This window comes from Gymnoscopelus braueri, assembly GCF_963280865.1.
Source record: "Gymnoscopelus braueri genome assembly, chromosome: 6".
Lineage (NCBI taxonomy): Eukaryota > Metazoa > Chordata > Actinopteri > Myctophiformes > Myctophidae > Gymnoscopelus > Gymnoscopelus braueri.
The window spans coordinates 57,907,877-57,921,241 of record NC_137607.1 but is presented as its reverse complement, the minus strand read 5'-3'; the positions used below and the strand labels follow the sequence as shown (position 1 = coordinate 57,921,241).

The window sequence follows — 13,365 nt, the reverse complement described above, 5'->3', positions numbered from 1 at the left end:
CTGATGACATCAGGGATCTCCATATATGGACATAAAGGGACACAGACAGACGGGCACTCTGACAAAGCCCCCCGACACTACGACTCAGACATATTGGTCGGATCGGTGGTGCAAACCCCTAGTTTTTAAAAAGTGCATCTTATTCAACACGGTTTTCTTCTTACCTGAAAGGCCAGCTCCATGAGGACAATGCCCCCCGGCAGTGCCCTCTGCAGGTGGTAGACAGTAGGGCTCGATCCTGTGGTCTGCGGAAAGTTCAAAAATAGCCGATCTATAAGCTCACAACGTGTAGCAGTGAAACGCGTTGTGATCTTGTAGATCTGCAATTTTTCGGCTCTAGGCTTACACGTTAAAAATGTATTTATTAATTTTTTTGTAAGAATGGCATTCATAAAATTGTCATCCTAAAATGTTAATGTCCTCACAAGTATAGTAATACAAACGGGTGTGTGTGTATGTGTGTGTGTGTGTTAACCTTGGGGCTGTCTTCGCTCTTCTGTTTGACGTATGAGAAGGACATTCTTCCTTCTGAGGACATGGAGCTCAGCATGGCGGCACGCGCTCGAGCTACGCTGCAATAGAACCATGTTCATTGAGTAATTAATACAGTGCTTCTCAAACATTTTCATATCAAGGACCGCCAAATAGGCTCTATGCACAGCAGACATATTGTGAAGACATTCACAGGTGTTACCAATGATTCTAATGAAGGCTCTGTTCTGGTCAAACAGAGTCAGGGTGCTGATATTGTGCATGTTGGCTCACTGGAAACACTCTGCCAACAGTGGGTCTCAAATTTGGGTCCAGGGACCCTCATGGTTCCTTAAGGGATTTCCAAATGGCCCCTTACGGGTGTGTAACTCTAAGAGAGTACAAATGGAACCAAATTGACCCGGGTTACATTTGTACACTCTTAGAGTTATGGGGGTCGTGGAAATTGAAAGATCTGAGAACCACTGTGCTTCATGAAATGGAACAGAGCCTTCATTAGTATCATTGGTAACACCTGTGAAGGAAGTGAGAATATGGCTGCTGTGCATAGAGCCTATTAATGTGCATCTGTCCATGGACCGCTACCTGAAATTATTTTGTGCCAGGCACCCCCATACAAGATTTGTGTTGTTAAAATAGAAACACCATTAAAACGTTAACATGTTCAGCTTACTGTGTTGAAATGTTTTGTTGTTTTAGAAACATTTCACTTAAGATTTTGGTACATGTCCTTCAAACTTTCACCTGGCAACTCCATTCACAATTTACTGTGGACACACATGTCTGAACGTTTTACTTTGAAATATTGTTGTTTTTTTAAATATTTAACTTTTAAAACTTAACTTATGAAACTTTGGACCCTCCCTATTCCTCCATACTTTCACCTAGAAACTCAATTCCTTACTTACTGTGGACATGCACGCTTGAGATTTTTACTTTGAAATAATTAGAAGTTCTAAAATATTCAACTTTAAGCACCCAACGTATTTCCAATGGGTTTTGCTAGTGGAGAGAGAGAAGGACACAAGAGGAATGACCCATGTTTTCATAAAGTCACTGCGGCCACAATTTTTACACTACAGATATTAATTTCTTTACATCACCAAGTTCACACAGGTCTGCTCTCTGATTTAATCCAAAGATCTAAGCTGTGTGATGTATACATTTTGAGTTAAGACCATTAATATCTACCCATGTCCCTCTGCACTGTAGCAATGAATGCACCTGGGGCTGTTTCACGCTTAGCCTTTCAAAGTGGTGCAAAGTAACTAAGTACATTTACTCAAGTACTAAACAATAATGTAGAGTGCTTACAATGCACAGTACAATTTTGAGGTACTTTTTTGTTACTTCAACTCCACTACACTTACAGCATTTTACAGCTTTAGTTACTTGTTCATTTACATATTTTATTATTAATACAAAACCTACAGTAACCACATACAGCCGATCTACAATGTGACGTTATGAGCTTGTAGTCACAGTCAGAGATACCAAGTCAAAGAGAGCATTGCCTGGGACCGTGACTGAATTTGTACTTTTTATACTACTATTTTTTTGTCTTAAAACGAGCCCACATTGTTTCTTCAGGAACAATATTTTCTAGTTTATCACATGCTATTTCATTTACAGTAATATTTTGAATGCTTCAGTTGCACAACTGTTTTTTTTAATACTCTTACTTTACTATTTACATGATTATTTGACTAACTTGCAGATGCATTTTAACAATTATTAATCATTTTTGATTGATTCCTAGATCAGTGGTTCTCAAAATTATAAATTATAATTCAAGGACCCCCATAACTGAGAGTGTACAACTGGAACCAAATGGGTCCATTAAGTTCCATTTGTACATGCTCAGAGTTACAGACCTGTAAGGGCAGACCCCGTGGACCCCACTTTGAGTACCGCTGTCCTAGATTTCTTTTAAGTAAGAAATGTGAGTACTTTTTCCACCACTGCCCATAACTTGTGTCTCGTTCGATACCGAGTACCGATCTGATAATAGTGTGTAATTTAACACTTGGGGTGCCAGAGGTTTATTAAAACAGGGTACATCTGGTGCCGGCATTCCTACCGTTTACGCTGCGCTGTTTACGGCTGTAGACGCCACGACGTGGACACGGATGTAAACAAAAGCTGCTTGCACGATGGTCGAGGGTCCCGACTAACGCCTGGAACAATAATATTTCTAAAGCGATCCTCCATTGCAGAGTGATCACCCATCGAAAACGGCTCGTTTCCACCACGTTAAAAAAGAAATGGAGATAAGAAGCTTTTTCTCAAGGTTTTATAATGGGTGCGGACGGGAGGTCGTTTTTTTGGAATGGATCCACTTCCGTCCTCTCCTTCTTTCAAGCTCTGTGAATCATTCCAAAGTTGCGTTAGAGCGCCCCACGTGGAAAAATAGATAAATAAATAAATAAATCTCTTCACGTAGATCTACGGTTTTGGCACTCAATGCGACTATTTACAAAACCGTAGATATACGGTTTTGGCACCCAATGTGTTAAGTAAAAGTATCAATACTGCATTGTAGAAATACTCTGTTAAGAGTAAAATTACTAACACATTACTTGAGTAAAAGTACAAAAGTATTGGCATCAAAATATACTTAAAGTACCAAAAGTAAAAGTACTGAAATGTTTGAAAATAGACGATATACAAGCTCACAACGCGCCGCGATGCGACGCGTTGTGAGCTTGTAGTTCGGCCATTTTCAAATAGCCTAGGAATAAAATAGGGCCGAAGTGGTTAATGTATGTTTTATAATGTAATCATTTATATCTGCAAAGTAACTAGTAACTAAAGTTTTCAAATAAATGTAGTGGAGTAAAAGTACAATATTTGCCTCCGAGATGTAGTGGAGTAGAAGTAAAAGTATTGAAAATTGGAAATACTCCAGTAAAGTAAAAGTGCCTCATAATTGTACTTAAGTACAGTACATGAGAAAATGTAGTTAGTTACTTTACACCACTGCTCTAATGTAAACATACTTGCGTGTGGGGGACTGCGGGCGGACCTGTACCAGGATGAAGCCCATGCTCTGCAGGTACTGGACATACTGCTGTAGGAAGGTGTTGGACAGGTCAAGCAGCCAGGCCTCCTCCTTCAGACGGCCGGGGAACGTGTCTGCAGAGTCAGTGCTGTAGCTCCGATCCCTGCTGCCCGACGCCATGCTGTCACTGGAGCGGTGGCGCTTCTGCAGTGATGGAAGAGGTATACTCGCATGTTTCACTTAAAGGAGAATACCACTCATTTTCAACATTGAACTATGTCTCTAATACACCTTAGAGCAGTTGTGTGGAAATAAGAAAAAAGCCCCTTTTATTTTTGATTCCTTAGCAAGCTCATTATACAAGCTCATAGAGCGGCACCGAGTGCCACGCTATGAGCTTGTAGATCTGCTATTTTTGAAAAATTGTGAACATTTGTGCAAATCTTTGAATATATATATTATTTTTTTTCATTCAGTGCCATTGACGTCACCGACGTCACGTTTTTATAAGCCCAGGGTGCCAATGACGTCGCTGACGTCATAAAAAAAATATTTAAAACCCAAGATATCATGATTTGAAGATTTGCTGCTCCATTCACTTCTTGTTTAACATCTTACTGAAAAAGGCTGTATCTCGCTTCCTAAGCACTTTTTTTTTACAATGTATTTTTGGCTCTGCCAGAAATAAGTCAGGCACTGAATGAGTTAAAATTTTAGATTTCAAAGATTTGTACACATTTTCACGATAAAAAAAATTGCAGATCTACAAGCTCATAGCGCGGCCCTCGGTGCCGTGCTATGAGCTTGTAGATCTGCTATTTTTGATTAACCAAAGAAATCTTAAAATGGCACAGATGAGTCCCCGGTCTGGATGGGTTAAGTAAAAGTATCAATGCAGGAATGTAGATACAGTTTGTTACAAGTAGAAATCCCGTGTTCAAAATGAACTTGAGTAAAAATACAAAAGTATCGGCATCAAAATATACTTAAAGTACCAAAAGTAAAAGTACTCATTATGCAGAATATCCAATTTCACAAGTTTTAAAATGTATACAAATCATTTGAAAATAGCAAATCTACAAGCTCACAATGTGAGCTTTCGTCGGTGAGCTTGTAGATTTGATATTTTCAATAAGTATAAATAGCCAAAGTACAATATATGATTGGAGTGGTTTATGTATGTTTTGTAATAATAATCAAACTCTACAAAGTAACTAATAACAAATTTTCAATTAATTGTGGCGGGGTAAAAGTACAATATTCACCTCAGAGATGTAGTGGAGTAAAAGTACGTATTGAAAATATAGTCCAGTAAAGTAAAATTACCCCAATAGTGTACCTAACACATTCATTGCCAGGTATTAATTAATTAATTTGTAAAAAAAACAGCTCTATATTATACACTTACATTTTAAGTGATGAAACAACAAAATGAGCAGACACAATTGGAATTGGAACACATATCAAATTGAAGCTGATAAATGGGATCTCCTGATGACATTGGTGACCCACCCTTACCGGTCCATTCGGTTCCATTTGTACACGCTCAGAGTAAAGGGGGTCCTTGAAATTAAAATGTTTGAGAACCACCGTGCTACACTAAATGGAACAGAGCCTTAATTAGCACAAATGGTAAGACCTGTGAAGACAATTTCTTATCTATGCTATGCACAGAGCCTATTCAATAGTGTGGTTCCCAAACTTTTTAGCTCGAGACCCAAAAGAGAAATGTTATGTCTCCCCGGGACCAAAACTAGTGAATAGCAGATCTACAAGGTCACAACACGCTGCGTTGCGACGTGTTGTGAGCTTGTAGATCTGCTATTTTCACTGCTTCTTAAAAAAAAATCTTTTTATGGAATTCTTTTTTTGGTTCATTTAAAAAAAAAACTTTTGAAATAATAATAATTAAAAACAAAATGCAGTAAACAAAACAAATAAAGTGGTATTTATTCGCGACACATACAAATTGGTCCGCGACCCACATATGGGTCCGCTTTGGGAAAACAGCGGCCGCTTTGGGAAACAGCGGCCTATTGGGACGCTAGGAGGTGAAGACTAGGGTTTACCTTCACAGGAGGCTGGGCGACCTGCTCCTCTTGGATCTGCTTGCGGAAGACGGGATCAAACAGCAGTGGCGTGGCACAGTAATGAACCAACCTGGACGAATGCTTCAATGTTTCCAAGTCTGTCACCTGAGGAACAGCACCATCTACAGGTTAACACTTGATTGATTGGTTGGATACTTTATTAGACAGAAGCGTAAACAGCACAATGTACAGTCAGACATTTGCGCTAAAAGGAAAACATGAAAAAAGTACTGGGAACTTGTTTCCATTGTGGTCCAAACTACACAGTAATTAATATAGACATAGAAAGCAGTGGTGGAAAAAGTACTCAAATGTTTAACTTTTTCTTCTTTTTTGTGTGTTTTTGGTCTCCCCTACCTCTCTTCTATCCCCAAAAATACCCCAGTTTGAACACTCAGGCTTTCACAGCAAATCTGGGGTTTTCTGTAAATTGGTCTCAAAACAGGCCAAACTGATTTGCACCCTGATGTGACATCACGTCAGGGTACAATCCCTCCCGTTTTTCAGTTCCAACCCCCCAAAAAAAAAAATATATATATATTTTTTTTCTTATTTTTTTTTTTACTTTTTCCACACAGAACCAGGAGATAACATGCATACAAACTGGCTCAATAGCGCCCCGTGCCAAACAGGACAATGTGGTATTGCAGGTGAAAGTGCTTTATAAGCCAGAGAGAAGTTAGTTGGAATGAGTATATCTGATGCTTGATTTAGGCTCAAACCTTTAGAAAAACGTTTGAGGGACATAAACAATATGATATTAAATATATATATATATATATTTAATTCATGGTGTAGATCCTTTAAGTAAAAGTATACTCCAGTGCATTTTGAATTCCAGACTTTTACATGTAACAGATATATTGCAGTATTGATACTTTTACGTAAAAAACATTGAGTACTTTTCCCACCACTGCCTACAGCTTAAACTAAAGATCTGTTCTCCTATAACATACGGCCAATTTAAAACTTTGACAGCAGACCTACTGTGGGTAGAAATGTCTGCCAACTGTTTTTAACTTGTGTTGTAACTATGCTGTATCTCGACGACACAGCAAACGAGGGCAACCTCAATGTCCTTTCGAGAATAAATAAAGGTTTGGATGATACTTACTGAGATGGGCATGTTGGACTGAGCTGACCTCTGCTGCCACGTGACAAACAGGTTCTCAATCTTCATCTGCTTCTCCATTTCTGCACACACACACACACACACACACACACACACACACACACAGTCAACATCCTAGAAAAGGTTTCACAAAACCCTTTTTGTTAAAATAAGTGTTAAATAGCTCTATATTGTGATAGTATTCATTGCTATAGTGTTTGTTCAGTAACACAGTGTTAAAATAGCTCTATATTGTGATAGTAATCATAGCTATAGAGTGTTTGTTCAGTAACAGTGTTAAATAGCTCTATGTTGTGATAGTAATCATTGCTATAGAGTGTTTGTTCAGTAACAGCGTTAATATAGCTCTATATTGTGATAGTAATCATTGCTATAGTGTGTTTGTTCAGTAACAGTGTTAAATAGCTCTATATTGTGATAGTAATCATTGCTATAGAGTGTTTGTTCAGTAACAGTGTTAAATAGCTCTATGTTGTGATAGTAATCATTGCTATAGAGTGTTTGTTCAGTAACAGCGTTAATATAGCTCTATATTGTGATAGTAATCATTGCTATAGTGTTTGTTCAGTAACAGGGGTATCCATGTCTCTCCAGTTCGTTACAATACAGCAAAAAAAAAGGGTTTATGTCAGGATACCAATTTCATCCAATCAGGACAGAGGAACTACAAGATAAATGATATACAATTGAAAATGGAAGTGACAATTTTTTTTGGGGGGGGAAATGGAACACTATAAAACTAAAGCTAATAAATGGGTCTCCTCTCCTGATTGGATGAAATGTGTGACCCAACTGAAATGCATTTTATTAAAGAGCTGAAATCACTTACACCACCTTTAATAATAATACAACAAATGCAATGAATGAAATTAATGGAATGTCGTGTACAGTGTCATCAGATCAGTGTTAATTTTGATTTAGCTTCAGTCATAGTCTTTTGAATAAAATTCCATTTAGTTTTAGTCATATTTTAGTTATCTGAAATGTTTTAGTCAACTAAATCTACAGTTGATTTAGTCGACTAAAATGTATTTTGGCGGGCCGTGAAAGTGTTGTAATGGCCGATTTATACTATAATTATTATTAGATAACAACATATAACAAACTACAAAACACCACAGACACTAGTACACAATATCAAATGAAACAAATACTCATATCAACCAGTAATGAATTGACCGAAAATGCAAGGACATTTTAGTGCAATATATTTTCATGACAAACGGTATTAATACCACAAAAATTACAGTCAATAAGAGAGGGAAAAAAAGGAAAGAAAGATGAAAGAAAAATCAGTAAAACAGCAAAATCAAATAACTGGGAAGAAAGGGGGAAGGGAAGGGGGGGGGGGAGAAAGGCAAATGGCTATACTGCAATGGCTATATTGCAACAGTAGAATACACCTCCTCAAAATATGACAGGAACGGTTGCCAGACTCTAGTATACTTCTGAGTGGAGCCTCTGATCGTATATTTAAGCTGTTCAAGTTTTAGATGTGACATAACATCCGCCACCCAGTGTTTGTGGGATGGCGGAGCCGCTTTTTTCCAACTGAACAATATCAGTCGTCTAGCAAGTAAAGAGGAGAAGGCTATAGCTTCAGCTTGGTGATTCGCTATTGGTGTTCCCTGTGGGAGAACACCAAACAATGCAGTCACTGGATTGGGGTCTATAGTTGCCCTACACATATATGAAAAGGTACTAAATACCTCCGTCCAGAATGTAGTCAGTCTAGGGCACGACCAAAACATGTGGCTAAGGGTAGCTGGGTCCTGATTACACCTAACACAAGCTGGATCTAAATTGGGATAGAAAGTAGCTAGTCTACTTGGGGATAGATGCAACCTGTGTAAAACCTTGAATTGTATCAACCCATGTCTTATGCAAATTGAAGATGAATGTACCAGTGAAACTGCCGACTGCCAAATTGAGACGGGCAGATCAATCCCTAGCTCTTACTCCCAAGCCCTTGCTACATGATTAAGTGACGGGGAAGCTACCCTCTGGATGCTGTCATATACCCTAGAAACTATGCCCCTGCCTCCCGGGTCCCAGCTAAAGCACTCGTCCACCCAGGTACCTTGTGGAGTTGCCAGGGGAAAGTGTCTTATGATAAAACTGCGTACTTGTAGATATTTAAAGAAGCTCGATTGTGGAATATCAAAATCCTTCTTCAACTGCTCAAAAGAAATGAAGTGTCCCTCTTTAAAGAGGTCCTTCACACACTTAATTCCCCTCCTATACCAAAGCTGATAGGATGGATCTGTGAGAGAAGGAACAAATTTGCAGTTCGCCCGGATGGGGGAAGTGATGAGGGCCTTTTTAAGTTTAAAGTGAATTCTGAACTGTGACCATATCCTTAAGGAACCTTGAATAACTGGGCTATTTGTCTTATGACGTTTGCTTAACGGTAGTGGGGCACAAATCAAAGATCCAAGTGATACTGGGCTACTCGCATGTTGCTCCATTGCCAACCAGGCTGGGCATTCCTCCTCAGGTAGATCATAGACCCAAAACATCAGCATATGGATATTAGCTGCCCAATAGTAATACAAATAATTGGGTAACGCTAGGCCGCCCTCCTCCTTCTGCCTTTCCAAAAACTCTCTCCTTATACGGGGAACTTCGTTGTTCCAAATAAACGTAGACGTGTATTTATTCAGTTCCTTAACAACTCACTAGCTGCCAGAGTTATTTCAGATTTTTAGCTGTTGGCTGCCAGAGATTTTTAATTGAAAAACAAAAAGTACTCAGGAGCCGAGATACAGAATTTTTAAGTTTTAAGTTAACAAGGAAGTGGATAGGAGTCTAGATCTTCAAACAATCATATCTCCTAGGTCTTAGGGTCAAATTAAAAAAAAAATATGTTAATGTTTTTTTTTTTTCTTCAATAGAACGCATTTATGCGTTATTGGCAGGCAAGTGATGTATTCAATAGAACGCATATATGCGTTATTGGCAGTAAATGAGTTAAAATAAGACTTTGGAATAAAGACTGGGATTGCTTGAAAAAGAAATAAAAATCTAGGCATAATATGATTTTCACAGAATTGATTCTTGCAGCTAGCGACAATGGAAGTGAAGCCCACCTCTCCATGTCTTGCTTGGCCTTTCTCAGTGTAGTTTTGAAGTTATTGTCCATCAGATCTTTGTATTTATAAGTTACACAGACTCCTAAGTAAATAAAGCTATCTTTACTAACAGAGAAGGGAAAATTCTGGTACGACAGTTGACAGGCCTTATCGTTTATGGGAAATAAAACACTTTTGTTGAGATTTAACTTATAGCCTGACACCTGACCAAACTTTGAAATAAAGCTTAATGCAATCGGTACCGTATACTATAATTGTTAACACTGCATCTGACCTCTCCTCTCGGCCGCTTTGACCTCCAGGAGCTGGGCTCCGTGCCAGGCCACGGCGTCCTGGGCTGCGTCCTGGGCCCCGCTAGGGGGCCGCAGGGCCCCCACCACGTCCCTGAGGGCCTCGTCGAAGGGCAGCAGCTCCGACGGGAAGTGCAGGGGGGCCAGGCTGCGGCCCGGACCACCCAGCCGTCCCTGCTCTTTGTTGGGGACGGGAGGAACCGGACTGCGCAGCAGCGCGTCCGGCTCTATGGAGGGGCTGAAAAACGGGTTGGGGTCCTGCTGAGAAAACACACACAAACAGGTTTGTATTACTACACTAGACAACTCAATTTTAGGATGCCATTTGAAATAACTGAAAATAGCCATAGATTAGCTATTTTTTCAACTAAGTTTAAAACCGTAAAAATAACCTCTAAAAGCCCACAACTTTGGGGCAGCGGTGGCCTGAAGGTTAGAGGAGAGCACTTGTTGCTGGAAGGTTGCCGATTCGATTCCCCGGACCGGCAGGAAAAGTCTGCGTGGGGAAGTGAATGGCCACCACTCAATTCAATTCAATTTCAATTCAATTCAATTTCAATTCAATGGGCTTTATTGGCATGAGAAAACATACGTTTACATTGACAAAGCAGAAAGCACAATACAACAATACAGAAATACAATCAAAACAAAAAATATGTACATTTGAAAGTCAGAATCTTCAATAGATCAATTTCTATGTACCAAGATCACTGGGTGCAGGTATAGTGCCGGAATATACACAATGATTAGTCTTTAGGGTGGTTGTGTTCCGTTTGATATCCTTCTCCTATCACAGCAACTCACGAATCTTGCTGCTGTGTTTGCACATTGTTGTACTTCGCCCAGCAGATATGGGAGTTTTTTGTCATTGGTCATGTTTTCAAAATCTCTGTGTGTGGTTGTAATCTGTGGGAAGTATGTGTCTCTGATGTCTTGGTACAATGGACAGACGGTTAGGAAGTGTAGCTCGGTTTCCACTTCATTTTGTGTGCAGTGGGTGCATAGTCTGTCTTCTCTCGGGATACAGGTCTGCCTGTGACGACCTTTCTCGATCGCAAGACTGTGCTCACTGAGTCTGTACCTAGTTAAGATTTTTCTTTGTTTTGGGTCAGTCACGGTGCTCAGGTATTCTGCCACTGCGTATTCTCTGTTTAGGGCCAGATAGCATTCTAGTTTACTCTGCTTTTGTGTTGCTTCTTTCCAGTGTGTCAGGTAGTTTTCCTTTTGCTGTTTTATAATTTGGTTTAGTCCAATGGGTTTTCTATCTCGTGGCTCTGTTTGTGTTTGTGCCCGGAGTTCCAGGGCCAGCTGGCTGGCCAACACCGCCGAAATGCCCTTGAGCAAGGCACTGAACCCCCAACTGCTCCAGTGGAGCTGCTCAGTGTACTACAGTTTAAGACTGTGGTTGTACTGGTCAGCTTGGCACAAACAAGGGGTTGAACTCGTTCTCCTGCTATGCAACAAAAATGCGGAATGCCCTTCCAAAAGTGGTGAAGGAGTATAAAACCCTACTCACTTTCAAAACTGCCCTAAAAAAATACCTTCAGGAGGCTGCAATTCCAAACTGGCCCCTGTAAAAGTCATAACCTAGTCCCCCATAAACTCTAAATAATCAAATGATATTATGCTATTTTTATACGTACATTATATTTCATATGGGCTGTTGTCCACAGACTTGCACCTTTCATGCAGTTCTACAGTATGGTCGGAATCGACTTTATTGTCACATCGCTGGTTTACAAACTAGGCAATATTTATATAGGATGTGGAATTCCCTGACACAATCTATTAAAATATGTTAAACACTGGTTTCAAAATTAACCTGAAAAAAAAAAAACATCCATCAGGAGACCACAAGGGGAGGTAAATGCAAATTCCAATAGAAAGTAGGTGTCACTTTTACTTTACTGGAGTATATCCAATTTCCAATACTTTTACTTCTACTCCACTACATCTCAGAGGCAAATAGTCCTTTTACTCCACTACAATTATTTGAGAACTTTAGTTACTAGTTACTTTGCAGATATACATTATTACATTATAAAACATACATTAACCACTTTAGCCTATAACCTAGGCTATTTGAAAATAGACGATCTATAAGTAGTATACTTGTAGATCTGCTATTTTCAAATATTTTTGTACTTTTACTTTTGGTACTGTAAGTACATTTTGATACCAATACTTTTGTACTTTTAAGTACATTTGGAATTCCAGACTTTTACTTGTACAGAGTACATCTACATTGCAGTATTGGTACTTTTACTTAAGTAAAACATTTGAGTACTTTTTCCACCACTGATGTACGCAGCATAAACCAGTGGTTCTCAAACTTTGTCATGTCTTGGACCCGCACATTGATATGCATTTGGCCATGGACCCCCCATCTGCACAGGTTTTGCCAGGGACCCGCAGAAGAGAAGATTTATGTTAAAACATTATCAAAATAATTCATATTTTTTGGGCCGAAAATAGCAGATCTACAAGCTGGCAATGCATTGCGCTGTGATGCGTTGTGAGCTTGTACAGACGAAAGCACAGAGCCAAAGGTCAACTTGACTAAGTATTGAGGTTTTAAGTGGTTAAATACCTGAAAATATGCATTAACAAAGTCTAGGAAGCTATCTATGAAATCTATGAAAACAGTTTAATCTGCAACAAAATGTGATACGTAGTGGGGGGTCCCTGCTTCATCTCTCTCATAGCTAAAGGGGTCCTTGGCCTGAAAAACGCTGAAGACCCCTGCCTTAAAAGATTTCCATCTTCTGTATTCCTTGGTATTTAAAAACAACAACAAGAAAGTATGTAGGGATGCTCTATGGGTAAAGTACAACATTTCAAATAACTTTTGTTTAATTGAAATAATTACACAATAATTATGACTTTAAACATTTCTGTATTTGACAAGCACGACTAGCACCACAAAGGCCTCATGGCCATTATGGACGCTGCAGCAGTCATTGTGGAGAACTTTTGGACATATTTGTTCAACAAAGCAGATTAAAACAGGCTGCCAGGGAGGACTGAGGGGAGATATGAGGGAAGCGGGGGCAATATAGCGGGGGCTCTCTTGGGTCGGGTGGAGGGCACATAGATGCCTTTAGGAACCAATCATTTACACTTCATCTTACGATGGCATCGCAACGGACACAGCTGACACTCTGCTGTCGGCTGGAACGTAAACTAAGTACATTTACTCACGTACTTGTCATACAAATAATTGCGATTAACAATTTAATTGTGCGGCTTTTAGGCCTTGTAAACAGAG

At 39.5% G+C, this 13,365-nt stretch overlaps 1 protein-coding gene across 13 annotated transcripts in view; it reads right to left on the bottom strand.

Moving 5' to 3' along the window:
* Positions 1-13,365, bottom strand: part of szt2 (SZT2 subunit of KICSTOR complex) — a 232,658-nt gene that overhangs the window by 40,239 nt on the left and 179,054 nt on the right. For 7 of the 13 annotated variants that reach the window (XM_080430954.1, XM_080430966.1, XM_080430964.1 and 4 more), the window contains 6 exons: positions 10,082-10,358; positions 6,698-6,777; positions 5,563-5,688; positions 3,492-3,697; positions 476-572; positions 165-245 (listed from right to left, as the gene is read on the bottom strand). In XM_080430954.1, the coding sequence (XP_080287080.1) occupies positions 165-245; positions 476-572; positions 3,492-3,697; positions 5,563-5,688; positions 6,698-6,777; positions 10,082-10,358 (867 nt within the window). The remainder of the gene's footprint in view (positions 1-164; positions 246-475; positions 573-3,491; positions 3,698-5,562; positions 5,689-6,697; positions 6,778-10,081; positions 10,359-13,365) is intronic. The other 6 variants (XM_080430959.1, XM_080430965.1, XM_080430956.1 and 3 more) reach the window with 1 other exon arrangement.